At 46.5% G+C, this 18,245-nt stretch overlaps 1 protein-coding gene across 1 annotated transcript in view; it reads right to left on the reverse strand.

Moving 5' to 3' along the window:
- Positions 1-528: 528 nt before the first annotated feature.
- The window catches only part of LOC110606229 (mitogen-activated protein kinase kinase kinase 20), a 39,907-nt gene continuing 22,190 nt past the window's right edge, over positions 529-18,245 (reverse strand). The window contains 3 exon segments of the mRNA XM_043953096.1: positions 529-964; positions 4,769-4,978; positions 5,818-5,892. Coding sequence (XP_043809031.1) covers positions 529-964; positions 4,769-4,978; positions 5,818-5,892 — 721 coding nt within the window.

Here is an 18,245-nt window from a genome sequence, read left to right on the forward strand (position 1 = left end):
CACTTTCGGGGGCCTAACGTGCCTCTGCATGCATCCCATGTTCGGCAGCTGAACATGAGGTTCGGCGGCCGAACCTGGGCCCTTCCTTCATTCTCTTTCTTTCTTTTCTATAAAACTTTTACTCAATTTCTTTCTTCGTAAAAACCATAAAATACATGAAAACATTTTATAAAAATATGATTTTATCCTTCTAGAGGGTTCCGACATCCAAGATTCCACCAGACGGTAGGAATTCCGATATCGGAGTCTAGCCGGGTATTACATTAACACAAACAATACACATCAAGGATGGACTTGTCACCAGTACCCCTCTACATATCCAATGTGCTCGGCCCTCGACGGAGCTCCTCAGGACTTTCGCTTAAACATAACATAACATATCCAACTGTGTCAGGGGCGTAGAATGGGCCTCGACCTGGACTTTCTCTTACATCGTGCCAGGGGCGTAAAATGGGCCTCGACCTAGACTCACTTGCCAGCAGCCTTCTTGATAGCCTGGCCCTTAGGAGAGGCCTCAGAAGTCTGGGCTCACTTGCCAGCAGCCTTACCAATTACGACAGTAGTAGCAGCCTGGCGAGACTGAATCGCTAGAGGAGTGATCTCGGTCCCCTCCTTAGAGCCACTCTCAGTGGACTCATTGATGGTGATGGGCTCCCGGGAGGTTGGATTGGAGGTGGGGTTGGGCTTTGAAGCCATCGAAGACTTGAAGGAGCCCGGAGCCTTACCCTGAGTGGAGGCCCTGGAGGCCACAGATCGAGAGCCTTTAGCCATGGGCACCAGTGCCCGGGAAGAAGCAGGGGCAGCAGTCCAACCTGCCACAGTGGGAGAGACTGCATGAAAAGCTTTACGAGTCACATCCGCAACTGACCGGCCGACCTTGAAGGCCTCCAGAATGGCCTTCATGCTCTCCCTAGACATGGTGAAGTTTTTGGGGGCTTGATCTTGTCCATCGGCACAAAGGAAGCTAAAAAACGAAAAAAAAAAGGAAAAAAGAAAAAGACAAGAAAACAGTTATTAACGAGTACCAGCTTCCTGGCAGTCTCAGAGACTGGACACGAACATGAACTTCTCGACATCATACTTCCTTTCAACAGAGGTCAGTCAAAGAAGGCAGATTTGGTCCACCAGGGGTAGTCGAGGAAGGTCGTTACAGCCCTGAGGAACCTCCCTCCAGGAGAGATCAACATCTCAATCGATCTCAAAGCCCTCCTTCAGCTCTACCACCACAAAGGCCTCAGCCCAGCCTTTTATTGAGTCTTTGTATCCCGTGAAGATGGACAAACCTCCTCAGGAAGTAAAGTAGTAAAACCCGTGATTTGCTCAAACCAAATGAAAAAAGGTAGAAAACAGAGTGACAGAAGGGGCAAAACCCCAGCACAGACTTATTGACTTGAAGGAACACATGAAGATGATAGAATTTGAAGATAACATACGAGGGGTCACTTCAAAGTGACGAAAGACCTCGATAAAGAAGGGGGAGAAGGGAAAGGTTAACTGAAGTCGCATTGCTTGACGTAGAAGATCAAGCTGCGACCTTGTTGAGGGTCTATCAAACCCGTCGGCGGAGGAACAGGAAGAACAATCCTCTCATTGCAAAGAGGAGCCCTAATCCTATTGTAACGACCCGAAAACCGGACCGCTACCGGTGCTAGGGTTCAGATCGACTTAAGGTCGCCGGAACCCGTAGCAAGCCTACTATGCATCCTGTGAACCTGATAAATCCCATACATAATCACCCATTTTCCTAAAAATTTTAAACTTTTCATCTACCAAGCTTAACCTGTGCATGCACTCTATCTGTAAACATAAAACCCCATACTAGAGCCCTCATCAAATGCTCTAGTTGGGTCAACATTACATATATCAAGCTTGGTTCTCAACACATAACATCATAAAACATAATATACTGATCATGTACAAAAGGGATCAACCATACTCTAGGGCCAAGCACAATTCTATTCTCAGTATACATTACATTACATCATTTATACAATACATGTCCACTACTATACTATTACATAGTCTTTACCCTTGCTGTTACCCTGTGCTACCTCTGGCCCTGCAAACCTGGGGGTTAGGGAGAAGGGTGAGCTACTAGAGCCTAGTGAGCAGAACAATAAAATAAATCATTTAATAAATCATGCTTTCATGAAATGCATCTCATCACAAATCAATCACATCAAGGATGGACTGACCTAAAAATCCCTCTATTCTGTGCCCGGCCCTCGGTGGAGCTCCTCAGGACTTCTGTTACATACATAAGCTCTGTGCCCGGCTCTCAATGGAGCTCTTCAGGACTTCTGTTACATAAAATAATATCTAGAGGGCTAATGGGTCGTCCTGTTGTCAATCCACACCCACAATAAAATAATGCAATGCGTCATATTCGTGAATACTAATGCAATACAACCTAATGTATACATGGCATTCATGATGCATGAGTCATGCTAAAAACTTTCATTATTTTAAAACATAGTTTAGTTCTACTCACCTCTAGCAGATGATGGACTAACTCTGAACCAGTTAACTCTGTGGGCCTCCTCGGTTCCTCGGGTCCGATCCTACAAAGGTGGACTCAAATGAGGGACCAAACATACTCTAACATAACTCTAAACATCTCCCCAAAAACCCCCTAAAACATCTCAAACATGCATGGAAAAACGGGCAAAGGAAGGCTGGACAGGGGACTTTTGGCAGCAGGTTCGGCGGCCGAAGGTCCTTCCAGATCCGAAAGTCAGGCACTTTCGGGGGCAGGGTTCGGCGGCCGAAAGTCCTTCCAGAGTCGAAAGTCACCAACCTTCGGCGGCATGTTCGGCGGCCGAGACTCCCCTCCAGAGCCGAAAGTCCAAACTTATGGGGGTGAGTTTAGGCGGCCAAAACAGCCTCCACAAGGGGTTCGGCGGCCGAACCTTGCTTCGGCAGCCGAACCTGGGTTCTCTAGGAAGGCAGAACCCAATTCCGCCTCAAGTTTTCAGCCTCCAGAACCTCTCCAAACACCCACAACAAGCATCCAGCCTCTCAAAAACATGCATACTCTTATCCATGCATATAGGGGCTTAAAACTAGCCTAAACCCTAACAAACATCATCATGGCAACACATATAGCATATGATCATCATAACCCTTAACCTCTAGATCCACTCTAATCATACATAAAAACTCCCTTAAAGCCCTCTAAACATACTTAAAACATAAGGGGAGTTGAGGATCCATGCTTACCTCTTGAAGATCGAGAGGATTGATGGTCCAAACTCGGAGATGTAGAGGAAAATAGATCCGAAGTCTCCAAGCCTCAAAACTTTGCTTCTTAGCTCAAAATCTTCAAAATCAAGTTAACACCTTATTAAAACTTGTAAGATTTGAAGAAACACATGAAATCAACCAGAGGAGGGCAAAAACTCACCTATGCTCGAAAAGAGAGAGAATACTCGCCCCCATTCAGGACAAGGGACCTTTTATAGGTGGCCGGCCAAACCACCTTCGGCGGCCAAAGCTGCTTCCACAGCTCCACCACATTCGGCAGCCGAACTTGGGGTTCGGTGACAGCGAAAGGAAGCCACCTTTGGCGGCCGAACCTGGCATTTCCCTCCTTGGTCTTTTCTTTTCAAAACTCAAATTTTCTTGATCAAAACAATAAAAACATGTAAAAACATTTTGGAAACCCTTTATTTTACCCTTCTAGAAAACTCCGACATCCTAGAATTTCGGATTCCAACGGAGATTCCGCCGGAAGGTAGGAATTCTGATGCCAGGGTCTAGCCTGGTATTACACCTATAGATGGAGGTGTTTATGTATCGACAGAGAAAAAATTGGAAAGAGTGGAAGAGGTGACCATGGACCTTAGACCTACAATATTGGGGATTCTAACAGTGGCCATCAGGAAAATGAAGACACACCTCGGGAAAAATTTTTCAGAGAGGGGGAAAGACAGATTAGAGGAAGCAGAGCAAGAAGAAGAGTCTAGAGAGAAACTAAAAGCACAAATTTGACATGGGTAAAGGCAGAGAAGAGACATTTTGATGGGAGCCTCCGTAGGGTCACACGGTCATAATTGAGACCTAAGGATTTACCCCCTCATTAATTGTGGAATAACTAATTAAGAGGTAAAGGGGCACTTGATGACCGCTGGGCCACTGGCACCCAGGCAAAGGTTGAGCCCTGGAAGAAGAGTCAGGCCTAAAATCCATCAGATCCCACTATATAAGTTGACCCATTAGCACACCACCCAACCTGCAGTTGAAGCAGGCCGGACTCATAAGAGAGGAACCCAACTCATCTGATGTGACGGGGAGTAGGAGAGCAAGCCCAGCTATGCTGCAACCCTATCAGCATGGGCGCTAGAAGAGAATTAAATGGCCGCCTGGCGAGGATGGGCAGAGAAGTACGCCAGCATGTACGACTCTATGTGACAGTGACAGGTGGCACTATAGTAGGGTGGCGGTTGTGCATCACTAGAGGACAAGGAAAAAAGGAATAGAAGAGGAGAACACGAGCCATCCAGGCTAAGTTTTCTCATACACACAAAAACCCTATTTCTTTTTGGATCTCAGATCATCAAAGCCCCACCAATTACGATGGCAGCAGCAGCCTGGCGGGATTGAATCGCCAAAGGAGCGATCTCGATCCCCCCTTTGGAGCCACTCTGAGTGGATTCATTGATGGTGATGGGCTCCTAGGAGGCTGGATTAGAGGTGGGGCTTCGAAGCCGCCGGAGACTTGGAGGAGCTCGGAGCCTTGCCCTGAATGGAGGCCCTAAAGGCCGCAGACCGAGAGCCTTTAGCCACGGGCACCAGCGCTCGGGAAGAAGCAGGGGCAGCAATCCGACCTGCCACAGTGGGAGAGACTGCATGAAAAACTTCGCAGGTCACATTCGCACCTGACTGGCCGGCCTTAAAGGCCTCTAGAGCAGCCTTCATGCTCTCCTTGGACATGGTGAAGTTCTTGGGTGCTTGATCTTGTCCATCAGCATGGAGGAAGCTAAAAAAACAAAAACAACCCAAGTCAAGGCCAAACACAATGAAAGGAAAAAATGCTAATGGAAAGGAAAAAGAAAAAAAAAGGGGAAAAAAGAAAAAGACAAGAAAACAGTCATTAAAGAGTATTAGCTTCCTGGCAGTCTTGGAGACTGGACACGAACATGCACTTCTCGACATCATACTTCCTTTAAATAGAGGTCAGTTGAAGAAGGCAGATCTGGTCTACCAGGGGCAGCCGAAGAAGGTCGTTACAACCCTAGGGGACCTCCCTCCAGGAGAGATCAACATCCTAGTCAATTCTAGAGCCCTCCTTTAGCTCTACCACCATAAAAGCCTCAGCCCAGCCTTTTATTAAGTCTTTGTACTCTGCAAAGATGGACAGCCCTCCCCGGGGAGCAAAGTAGTAAAACTCATGATTTATCCGAACCAAAAGAAAAAAGGTAGAAAACAGAGTGACAGAAGGGGCAAAACCCCAGTATAGACTTATTGACTTAAAGGAACACATTAAGAGGATAGAATTCAGAGATAACATGCGAGGGGTCACTCCGAAGTGACGAAAGACCTCGATAAAGAAGGGGGATAAGGGAAAGGTTAACCCAAAGTTGCGTTGCTTGACGTAGAAGATCAAGCTGCAACCTTGTTAGGGGTCTATTAAACACGACGACGGAGGAACAGGAAGACCAATTCTCTCATTGCGAAGTGGAGCCCTAATCCTATAGATGGAGGTGTCTATATAGTCGGTAGCAAAAAAAATTGGAAAGAGTGGAAGAGGTGACCGTGGACCTTAGACCTACAACATCGGGGATTCTAAAGGTGGCCATCAGGAAAATGAAGACTTACCTCAGGAAAAATTTTGCAGAGAGGGGGAAAGATGGATCAGAGGAAGTAGAGCAAGAAGAAGAGTCTAGAGAGAAACTGAAAGCACAAATTTGAAATGGTAAAGACAGAGAAGAGACTTTTTGATGGGAGCCTCCCTAGGGCCGCGCGGTCATAATTGAAACCTAGGGATTTACCCTCTCATTAATCATAGAATAACTAATAAGGAGGTAAATGGGCACTTGATGACCGTTGGGCCACTAGCATCCAGGCTGAGGCCGAGCTCCAGAAGAAGAGTCAGGCCTAAAATCCATCAGAGCCCACTACATAAGCTGACCCATCAGCATACCATCCAACCTGCGGTTGAAGCAGGCCGGGCTCACCGAGGGCTCAGGCTAATCAGAGAGGAACTCAACTCATCTGATGTGACGGGGAGTAGGAGATCAAGCCCAGCTATGCCGCAACCCTATCAGCACGGGCACCAGAAGGGAATTAAATGGCCGCCTGGCGAGGATGGGCAGACAGGTATGTAATACCCAGCTAGACTCCGGTATCGGAATTCCAACCGTCCGGTGGAAACTCGGATGTCGGAGACCTCTAGAAGGGGTAAAACCATGTTTTCATAAAATGTTTTAATGTGTTTTATGGTTTTAAACATGAAAGAAAATGAGTTTTTGCATGAAAACAACCTTGGAGGAAAACCCAGGTTCGACCGCCGAACCTCAAGTTCGGCCGCCGAACATGCATGCATTTCGGGTGTGCCTTAGGCCCCCAAAGGCATAAGTGAGGGAAGTCCAGGTTCGGCCGCCGAACCTCAAGTTCGGCCGCCGAATATGGCATGCATGCGGGGGCACGTTCGGCTCCCGAATGTGGCCTGGCCAGCCACTATAAAGGAGTCCCTTAGCCGAAATGGGCGAGGTTTCTCCCCATTTTCGGCCAAGGTGAGCCCTTCCTCCGTCCCTCACCAATCTTTGAGTTCTTCCTTCAAATCTTTCACGATTTTCACAAGTTTTTGCTTTATTTTGAAGATTTTCAAGTTTTGAGCAAGTTTTGAGCTTGGAGACCCAAGGAAGTTGGAAATCTCCCATCTCCGAGTTTAGGTCGTCTCTCTCTCGATCTTCAAGAGGTAAGAGTAGATCTCTAGCTTACATTATGTTTTAAACAAGTTTCATGAAGATCTATGGGGTAGAAATGCATGTGTAGGTTTTTAGTGAGTTTTGATGATTTTTGAGTTTATGGACAATGTGGCTTGCAAATGCTTGTGTATATGTGTTGTAGTTGGGGTTTAAGTTAGTTTGAGACCCCTAGGAGCTTGTATACATGTTTTGGTTGAGCTAAATGCATGATGGTATGAGTTAAGAGGCATTTGTGCATGTTTCAACCAAGTTTCTGCCCTTTGGGAGAAACCAGGTTCGGCAGCCGAAAGGACTTTCGGCCGCCGAACCCTCTTGTGAAGGCAGCATTCGGTTGCCGAAGCTTGCCCCCGAAAGAGGAATTTCGCCTCTGTTTGGGAGTTTCGGCCGCCGAAGGTGCCGCCGAACCTGCCTAACTTTCGGCTCTGGAGGGACTTTCGACCGCCGAACCTGCCGCCAAAAGTGCCCTGCTCAGCCTTCCTTTACATGTTTTGCATGATTGTTTTGAGGTGTTTTAGGGGGTTTTTGGGGGATGTTTTTAGAGTTATGTTCTAGTTGTTTGGTCCCTCATTTGAGTCCACCTGTGTAGGTTCGGACCCGAGGAACCGAGGACCCCAGCAGTAAGTCAGTCGCTTCAGAGTCAATAAAGCTTCAGCCAGAGGTGAGTGGAATAACTTTTTATGCTTTAAAGTAAATAAATCAGTTTTAGCATGTTTCACGCATCATGAATGCCATGAGATATAATAGGGTGTTTGCATTAGAACTCACGAATATGTTGCATTGCATAATATGTTGATGATGCGGATGAATATTGGATGATCCTTTAGTCCCCGTATGTTATGATATGATGATGATACGGTACGGAAGACCAGTGAGCCCCATTCTACGCCCCTGGCACTATGTAAGAGAAAGACCAGTGAGGCCCATTCTACGCCCCTGGCACAGTTGGACCATGTTATGCTATGTTATGTAAGAGAAAGACCAGTGAGGCCCATTCTACGCCCCTGGCACAGTTGGACCATGTAGGGGACTATTGGTGACAAATTCATCCTTGTTGTGATTAGCTGTGATGTGATGCATTTCATATTATCATATGTTTTAAATGTTTTACTATTCTGCTCACTAGGCTCTTGTAGCTCACCCCTCTCCCTTAACCCCCAGGTTTGTAGGTACAGGGTAGACCAGGAAGTCAGCAAGAGTAATGAAGTCTTGGTTATGTAATAGATAGTGTGGACATGAAAAATGTAGAAATGTTATGTATAGAAATGTAATGATGTATATGGATATTAGAGGTGTGTTTGACCATAGAATGTTGTTATCCCTTTTAATACATGATCTCAGATGTTTTATGATGTTTATGTAAACCAACCCAACACATGTTATGACGCCCATGGGGCCTTGAGGAGATCCCAAAGAGGGGTCAATGTTTATGTTTATGTTCAGTGCATGCACAGCTTGAGGTTGGTATATGAGAATGTATGAAAGAAAAGTTTTAATTTTTATGTATGTTTGTTGATCATGTATGGGATTAAACAGGTTTACAGGTTACATGTCAGGCTTGCTACGGGTCCCGGCGGCCTTAAGCCGATCTAGATCCTAGCGCCGGTAGCGATCCGATTTTCGGGTCGTTACAGAGTGGTATCAGAGCCCTAGGTTCATATGGTCGGACCTAGAGTGTCGGGCTCATAGATGTTATAGAAGGTCAAGCACAATAGGAAGATCATGTCCACTAGGATAGGATGTGGAGTCCTGTCTTGTTTGATGATGTGAAATGCCATGATTATATGCATGTGCATTAATGATATGTGATGTATGTGATGCGGGTTCATGTGTGCCCACATGAACCATATGATGTTGATGTTTTAGTGTTGTGTACCTTTTTTTTTTTTTTCAGAAAACAGGATGAGAGGAACTCGTCGATCAGCACGATTGACTAGAGTACCACCTGAGGATGAGGGCACGAGCGCCCGACCTCCTACATTGCCTAGGGCAATGTCATGTAGATCAAGCAGAGATAGAGTGTCAAGGGACCCTAGAAGGTCTTTTGATGCTAGCAGAAGGGGGACAGATAGAGGAGGAAGTTCTTCAGATGTGAGGGAGGTTATGGAAGAGGACCAGAGGAGGGATGGAAATCTGGATGTTAGCATGACGGACGAAGGGACAGGGGAATCTCAGGGAGGCGTTCAGGCCTCGGGGTATGGTTTTCCACCCCATTATCCACCCTTCCCACAGGGTTCAGGGTATCCGATGGGAGGCACATCGGATTACTCCAGCTTTAACCCTTACCCTACCTACATGCCTTATCCACCTTTCTATCCACCTCACCCCCAGTACCCAGCTTATCCACCCTCACCCTTTTATCCTCACCCGGTAAACCCCACCTTGGGGAATGCTGCACCCCCACCTCCACCACCTACAGAACCAGCAGCCCCAGTTACTCAACCCTCTAGACCTAGCTCAACCAGTGGGAGCAAGGTCAAGATGACTGACTACATGAAACTGGGTGCTCCTCAGTATGAAAAAGGGGATGACCCATTTGTGTATCTTGAAAGGGTTAAGGTGATCACAGATGAGATTGGGGCTGATGACAGTAGAGCCATTCAGATGGCTGGGTTCACGCTTAAGTGCAAGAAGGCACGAGAGTGGTTCAAGAATTATGTGAACCCGAGAGTGGACAGCATGTCTTGGGATGAGTTTGCAAACGAGTTTGCAGGATGGGCTTTTCCCGATAGTTCAAGGGAGCTGAAGATGATAGAGTTTGAGCAGTTGAGGCAGACTAATGATATGAGTGTAGAGGAGTTCACAGACAGATTCTTGGAGCTGTTGCCATTTGTAGGGCAAAATCTTGACTCGGACCAGAAAAGGTCAAGGAGGTATATCATGAAACTCCACTCCAGATATTCCTCCTTGATCCAGTCAGTAGATAGGAAGAGCTTCCATGCCATAGTGGATATGGCCTGGAAAATGGAGGCCAGTGCCATCATTCAGGGGACAGTTAAGCAATCAGTGGCACAACCTTCTGGTTCCAAGACTCCAGGCTCTTCTTCTTTTAGTGTAGCAGCTTCAGGCAGCAAGAGGTGGAGTAGTACCACCAAGAAGACAAAGAAGAACAAGTTTTGGAACAAGGTTAAGTCCAGTCTGGGACTAGGGAGTGGCTCAAGCTCTGGTGCAGATAATGCAGTTTGTGCAAAGTGTGGTAGGCCACACAGAGGAGTTTGCCGGGCTGGGACAGCAGCTTGCTTCAGATGCGGGCAAGAGGGACACATGGCTCGGGAGTGTCCTAGGACAGTACCTATGGCTCAGTCCCAGCAGACAGCCTCAGGCAGTGTAGCGCAGCCAGCAGCTCCAGCCACGACTCAGGCCAGTGGCAGAGGCAGAGGGAGAGGGGCAGCCTCTTCTTCAGCGGGTTTCAGAGGTGAAGGTCCATCAGCTCCAGCACGGATCTTCACGATGACTCAACATGTAATACCCGGCTAGATTCCGGCATCGGAATCCCTACCTTCCGGCGGAATCTCCGTTGGAATATGGAATTTTGATGATGCCAGAGTCTTCTAGAGGGGTAAAATGTGATTTCTAAAATGATTTTTACTGATTTCATGGTTTTAAATGAAAAAGAAGTGAGTTTTGAAAAGAAAAGACTAAGGAGGTTTTTGCCAGGTTCGGTCGCCGAAAGTGAAGTTCGGCCGCCGAACATGAGTTGGTTTTGGGGGCGCTTTTGGCCTCCGAAAGCTATGTTTGAACAAACCAGGTTCGGCCGCCGAACCTCAAGTTCGGCCGCCGAACATGGGGGTGTTTTGCATGCATGTTAGGCCGCCGAAGGAGGTTTGGCTGGCCACCTATAAAAGCCCCTCAGACCGAAAATGGGCGAGATTTCTCCCCATTCTCGAGCTCAGGTGTGTTCATGTCCTCCTTTGGTCATTTTCATGTTTTCTCTTCATCTCCTTCATATTTTTATGAGTTCCATGGTTGTTTTGAAGAGTTTTCAAGCTTAGATCAAAGTTTTGGGAGCTTGGAGACCCAAGGAGTAGTTTCCTCCCATCTCCAAGTTAGAGCTCGCACAAACCCTCGATCTTCAAGAGGTAAGTGTGGATCTATGCTTTCTTTTACGTTTCATGAAGTTTTAAGTGAGTTTTAAGAGGTTTTGATGGTTGAGTATGGGTAGATATGCATGTTAGGGTTTATGTGGGTTTTATGCCCAATGTATGATAATGTATGTTCATGTGATGTTTGTGTTGGGGTTTAAGTTAGTTTTCAAGCCCCTTGAGCATATGGGAGAGAGTATGCATGATTGGGAAAGAGTATGTGAGGTTCGGTTTGTTTTGATGGTTTTGGCCTATGTGGGTCATAAACTATCTATGTATGCTTTAGATGTTGTTTTTGAGAGTTTAAGCTTGTTTGAGCTCCTTTGTGCTTGGTTAAGGATGTATGCATGTGTTTGAGAAGTTGGGTGCTTGTTTTGGGGTGTATGGAAGGTTTGGAAGGCTTGAAATGCACAAAGGCTGAGTTCTGGATGAACTCAGGTTCGGCCGCCGAAGGTGATTTTGGCCGCCGAACCTGCCTGAGGATGCAGGGATTGGCCGCCTAACCTTGCCCCCGAAAGTTGAGTTTTGGCTTGAAAGCAGACTTTCGGCCGCCGAAGGTAATGTTCGGCCGCCGAAAGTGCCTGACTTTCGTCTCTGGAGAGAGGGTTCGGCCGCCGAAGGTGCCGCCGAACCTGCCTAACTTTCATCTCTGTCTGGGACTTTCGGCCGCCGAAGGTGCCGCCGAAAGTGCCCTGTCCAGCCTTTTCTTGAGTGTTTTCTATGCATGTTTAAGTGATGCTTTAGGGGGTTTTTGGGTAGTTGTTTATGAGTTGTTTAGAGTATGTTTGGCACCTCACTGGAGTCCACCTGTGTAGGATCGGACCCGAGGAACCGAGGTGTTCAGCAGTGTTAGCTGCTTCAGAGTTAGTCCAGAGCTAGCCAGAGGTGAGTGGAACTAACCCTTATGTTTTAAATCAAATGTTTTCAGCATGTTCAAGCATGTTCATGCATCATGAATACCATGTTATGCAATAGGTTGTTTGCATTAGAATTCACGAATATGATGCATTGCATAATACGATGATGATGATGTGGATGGATACTGGATGATCCTCTAGCCCTCAGTATGTTATGACATGATATGGACTGATATGATATGGCATGTACGATATGGTATGAGATGAGAAGTCCAGGTGTGGCCGTATCGCCCCTGGCATAGAGCATGAGAAGTCCAGGTGTGGCCGTATCGCCCCTGGCATAGAGCATATGAAGTCCAGGTGTGGCCGTATCGCCCCTGGCATAGAGTATTGTTGACTTGTTATGGTACGAGATTGATATGTAGAGGGCTATTGGTGACAGATTCATCCTTGAAGTGATATATTTGTGATGTGACGCATTCCATGATAGCATATGTTAAAATGAACTGTTTTCTTTTATGGTTTCTGCTCACTGGGCTTTTTAGCTCACCCCTCTCCCCTAACCCCAGGCTTGCAGGGTCAGAGGTAGTTCAGGAAGACGACGAGATATGGTTATGGTCTTGATATGTAATAGAATAGTAGTGGACATGATGTAATGTAAAGTTATGTAAGGATGTAAACGAGTTATGTTGTAATATGATATTATGTTATACGTTCAGAGTTATAGTATTGTGCTTGGCCCGAGTTGGTTAATCCCTTTATACATGAGTTTTAGTTTACGTTGTTGCATGTGATGGACCGAGTTTGACATAGGGTATGCTGACCTTAGGGGTTCTATGAGTTCAGTCATAATGCCTACACAGGTCAAACTGATTAAAGGTAAAGTTTTAAATGTTTTATGGATATGTTTGATCATGTTTGGGATTGTACCAGCTGTACAGGATGCATAGTAGGCTTGCTACGGGTCCCGGCGGCCTTATGCCGATCTGGATCCTAGCGCCGGTAGCAGTCCGGATTTTCGGGTCATTACAGAATGGTATCAGAGCCCTAGGTTCACATGGTCGGACCTATAGTGTGTCGGGCTCATAGAGGTTATAGTAGGGCAAGTACAATAGGAAGATCATGTCCACTAGGATAGGATATGGAGTCCTGTCTTGTATAATGATGTGAAATGCCATGATGATGAGCATGTGCATTAATGCTATGATATGTATGTTATGTATGTGATGCAGGTTCATGTGTTTCCACATGAACCATAAGATGCTAATGTTTATGTGCTATGTTATACTTTCAGAAGTCAAGATGAGAGGAACTCGTCGATCTGCTAGATTGACTGGAGCTCCGCCAGAGAATGAGGGCATGGATGCCCATTCCCCTGTTCTGCAGAGGGCAAGATCTTGTAGGACGATCAGGGAAAGTACAGCAAGGGACCCTAGAAGGTCTTTTGATGCAGGTCGGAGGAGATCAGTTCATGAAGTTATGTCAGCGGATGTGATGGAAACAGAGGAGGATAACCAGAGAAGAGATAGTAGTTTGGGCATGAGTATGTCAGTAGAGGATATGGGAGAGTCCCAAGGAGGCACTCAGGCCTCGGGCTTTGTTCCACCACAGTACCCACCCTACCCGCAAGGGCCAGGGTATCCGATGGGAGGTACATCGGATTTCTTTAGCCATAATCCATATCCCACCTTTATGCCCTATCCTCCCTTTTACCCACAGTACCCCATGTTTCCATCCTCACCCTTTTTCCCAGGTCCAGCAAACCCTAACCCAGGGGATGCTGCACCTCCTCCTCCACCAGCAGAACCAATAGTCCCTGATGTCCGGATACCCAAACCTGGTTCATCAGTTGGGGGTAAAGTAAAGATGATGGATTACCTCAAGTTGGATGCCCCCAAGTTCGAAGCAGACGATGACCCTTTTGAGTATCTCAGAACGGTAAAGATGATAACAGATGAGTTAGGAGCAAGTGACAGTAGAGCCATTCAGATGGCAGGGTTCACATTGAAATGCAAGAAGGCAAGGGAATGGTTCAAAAACTATGTGGACCCAAGGTTGGAGAGCTTATCCTGGGAGCAGTTTGCCAATGAGTTTGCAGGATGGGCTTTTCCAGATAGTTCCAGAGAACTGAAGATGATTGAGTTTGAGCAGCTAAGGCAGACGGAAGAGATGAGCGTAGAGGAGTTTACGGACAGGTTCCTGGAGCTGTTGCCGTTTGCAGGACAAGGTCTTGACACAGACCTGAAGAAGTCTAGGAGATATGTTATGAAGCTTCACTCCAGGTATTCCTCGTTGATTCAAGCAGCAGAAAGGGAGAGTTTCCATGCTATAGTGGATATGGCACGAAAAATGGAGGCTAGTGCTATCATTCAAGGAACGGTTAAACAGTACGTGGCACAGTCTTCGGGTTCCAAACTCCCGGGGACAAGTGATGTTAATCTCTCCCCTCTGAGCGAGGCTGTCACAAAAAGTAAGAAGGGAGACAGAGGTCTCAGAAGATCAAAGAAGAACAAGTTCTGGAATCGGATAAAGTCTGGTCTGGGATTAGGAGGAGGCTCGAGCTCAGGCACAGAGGTTGCAGAGTGTGCAAGGTGCGGTAGGCCGCACAAGGGAGTCTGTCGGTTTGGGACTACAGCATGTTACAGATGCGGCCAGGAGGGGCACATAGCTCGAGAGTGCCCTAAGGCAGCTTTTATGACACCGTCCCATCAGACAACTCTAGGCAGTATGGTACAGCCATCAGCTCCAGTCATGTTTCAGGGCAGTGGTAGAGGCGGAGACAGGGGGATAGCCCCTTCTTCAGCAGGTTCCCTTGGGGAAGGTCCATCAGCTCCAGCGCGAATCTTCGCCATGACTCAGCAGGACGCTAACACATCGAACCCGATGGGATCAGGTAATCTCACTCTGGTATGTTCTGGTGTGTCTGTTTCATGAACCCTGATGTTTCTCTTTTCTTTGTTTGCTTGTGAGCCCTTGTGAGGTTGGGTTGATAGCTTATGGGTTAGAGTATCCCCTTGGGGTCAGTGCACCCAAGTGTGATCCATCTGTGGCAGAGTCAGTCTGCCGGTATAGTCAGAGTATGTGTTGTGAGTAGATGTGTAACGACCCGGAAACCGGACCGCTACCGGCGCTAGGATCCAGGTCGGCTTAAGGTCGCCGGAACCCGTAGCAAGCCAAACATACATCCTGTGAACCTGTTTAATCCCATACATGAACCAAAACATACATAAAAATTTAAACTTTTCTTTCATTTACACATTTCTTTACCCAGCCTAACCTGTACATGCATAAACATAACATAAACCCCTCATTGGAGTCCTCAACAAATACTCCAATGGGGTACATAACATATAGCAGGCTTGGGTTACATAAACATCATAAAACATTTATCTCATGTATTTAAGGGATTACAACAGACTCTAGTCAAGCACACTATAAAACTTACATTACATTACATAACATACTTTTACATTATGAATAAACCATGTCCACAGCTATGCTATTACATAAACTTCTCTTACTCTTCTGACTTCTCTATCTACACGGTACCTGCAAGACTGGGGTTAGGGGAGAGGGGTGAGCTAAAAAGCCCAGTGAGCAAAAGGTAAAAACATGATATTAATTCCTCCATTTTTAGGTATTTTATTCTCCATTTTATTATTAGCATTTGCTTTAATTCCACACTTTTTAGGTATATTATTATTCATTTTATTAATATCATTAAATAACAAAACTTTTACTTTACATGCTTTCATGAAATGCAACACATCACATTTAATCACATAAAGGATGGTATTGTCACCATTAGTCCTCAACATCTCCAAATTCCAGGGGCGTAGAATGGGCCTCACTGGACCTTCTCTTACATAACATAACATAACATTCCAAGTGCCAGGGGCGTAGAATGGGCCTCACTGGACTTTCTCTTACATAGTACCAGGGGCGTAGAATGGGCCTCGCTGGTCGTCCATAACATATCATCATAACATAACATCAGAGGACTATGGATCATCCAACAACCATCCACATCAACATCAAATTATGCAATGCAACATATTCGTGAATTTCTAATGCAAACATCCTGAAACATCGCATGGCATTTATGATGCATGAGTATGCTATCAGATTCATTCATTTGTTCATTTATTCATTACTTAAAAACTTAGGGAATGATCCCACTCACCTGGTGACCGAAGCTTTAACGACGGACTCTGAAAGACTATCTCACAACCCGGGGTCTCGGGTCCTCGGGTCCGAACCTACACAGGTGGACTCAAATGAGGCACCAAACAACAAGAACATAACTCTAAACATACCCCCAAAAACCTCCTAAAAACACCTCAAAACATCCCTAGAAAACATGCAAGAAAAGGCTGGGAAGGGCACTTTCGGCGGCACCTTCGGCGGCCGAAAGTCCCTCCAGAGCCGAAAGTCAGGCAGGTTCGGCGGCACCTTCGGCGGCCGAAACTCCCAGACAGAGACGAAACTCATGCATGTTTGGCGGCACCTTCGGCGGCCGAAAGTCTCGGACAGAGCCGAAACTCCAACTTTCGGGGGCAGGCTTCGGCAGCCTAAAGCTGCCTCCCAAGCTGGTTCGGCGGCCGAAAGTACCTTCGGCTGCCGAACCTGGTTTCTGCCAAAGGGCAGAAACTTGGTTCTTCATGCCCAAAACAACCCCCTACACAACCAATCATGCATAAACCTATTCTACAACAAGCATACTCAAGCATACAAGCTCCTAGGGGTCTCCAACAAGCTTAAACCCCAACTACAACACACAAGCAAGCCACATTGCACATAAACACACATTAAAACCATGGATTTTTCATAAAAACCCATCAAGCCTACTCATGCATTTCTACCCCAAAAACTTGCATAAAACTTACTTAAAACACATATAGAACTAGAGATCGGCTCTTACCTCTTGAAGATCGAGAGAGAAACGATCCTAGCTCGAAGATGGGGAGATTTGAGTTCTTGAACCTCAAAGCTCCAAAACTTGCTTAAACTTTAAAACTCTTCAAAAACAAGATATAACTTGTTAAGATCTAAAGGATTTGAGGGAAAACACTTAAAATGACCATAGGAGGGCTAAAGCTTACCGTCGGCCGAAATGGGAGAGAAAACCTCGCCTGTTTCGGTCACGGGGTCTCTTATAGGGCTGGTTCTGCCACCTTTTGGCGGCCTAACGTGCCCCCACACCTCATGCATGTTCGGCGGCCGAACATGAGGTTCGGCGGCCGAACCTTGAGTCTTTCAAACAAGGCTTTCGGAGGCCTAAAGCGCTCCCAAAACCCCACCATGTTCGGCGGCCGAACCTCACTTTCGGCGGCCGAACCTGGCAAAGCCTCCTTTGGTCTTTTTCATTCAAAACTCAATTTCCTTTTTGCTTAAAAACATAAAATACATTAAAAACATTTTATAAAACATGGTTTTACCCTTCTAGAGGTTTCCGACATCCGAGATTCCACCGGACGGTAGGAATTCCGATACCGGAGTCTAGCCGGGTATTACATTTTTCCCCCCTTAAGAACATTCGTCCCCGAATGTTCACCAAACAACACATAACATGGCAAACATATAACATACATACTAAGCACATCAACACATAGGGATCTAACCTTAAAAGAGCTGAGGGTACTGCTGGAGCATAGACTCCCGTGTCTCCCAAGTGCATTCTTCCAAGTTGTGGTGGTTCCACAGGACTTTCACCATCGGGATTTCCTTGTTTCTTAACTTTCTGATCTGCGTGTCTATGATCCGTACTGGCTGTTCAATATAGGTGAGATCCTCTTGGACCTCTACATCAGGCTCACTAAGAACCTTGCTCGGATCTGACACAAACTTCCTCATCATCGAAATATGGAAAACCGGATGGATTCTTGCCATTGAAGCAGGTAAATCTAGCTTGTACGACACATTCCCAATCTTTTGCAAGATTTCAAAGGGTCCGATGTATCGTGGGGCTAGTTTACCTTTCTTCCCGAAGCGAACCACTCCCTTCATTGGAGACACCTTAAGCAATACCAGATCCCCCTCCTGAAACTCTAACTGCCTTCTGCGGATGTCTGCATAACTCCTCTGTCTGCTTGCAGCAGTCTTGATTCTTTCTCTGATTATGGGTACCACCCTGCTGGTAATCTCTACTAGCTCAGGCCCTGCCAAGGCCTTCTCTCCAACTTCCTCCCAGCAAACAGGTGATCTGCACTTCCTTCCGTACAAAGCTTCATATGGAGCCATCCCGATGCTAGCATGATGGCTGTTATTGTAGGCAAACTCCACCAAAGGTAGATGCTGCCTCCAAGAACCACCAAAGTCCAGCACACACATTCTGAGCATATCCTCGATAGTCTGGATGGTTCTTTCTGACTGTCCATCAG

This window comes from Manihot esculenta, chromosome 18 (assembly GCF_001659605.2).
Source record: "Manihot esculenta cultivar AM560-2 chromosome 18, M.esculenta_v8, whole genome shotgun sequence".
NCBI lineage: Eukaryota > Viridiplantae > Streptophyta > Magnoliopsida > Malpighiales > Euphorbiaceae > Manihot > Manihot esculenta.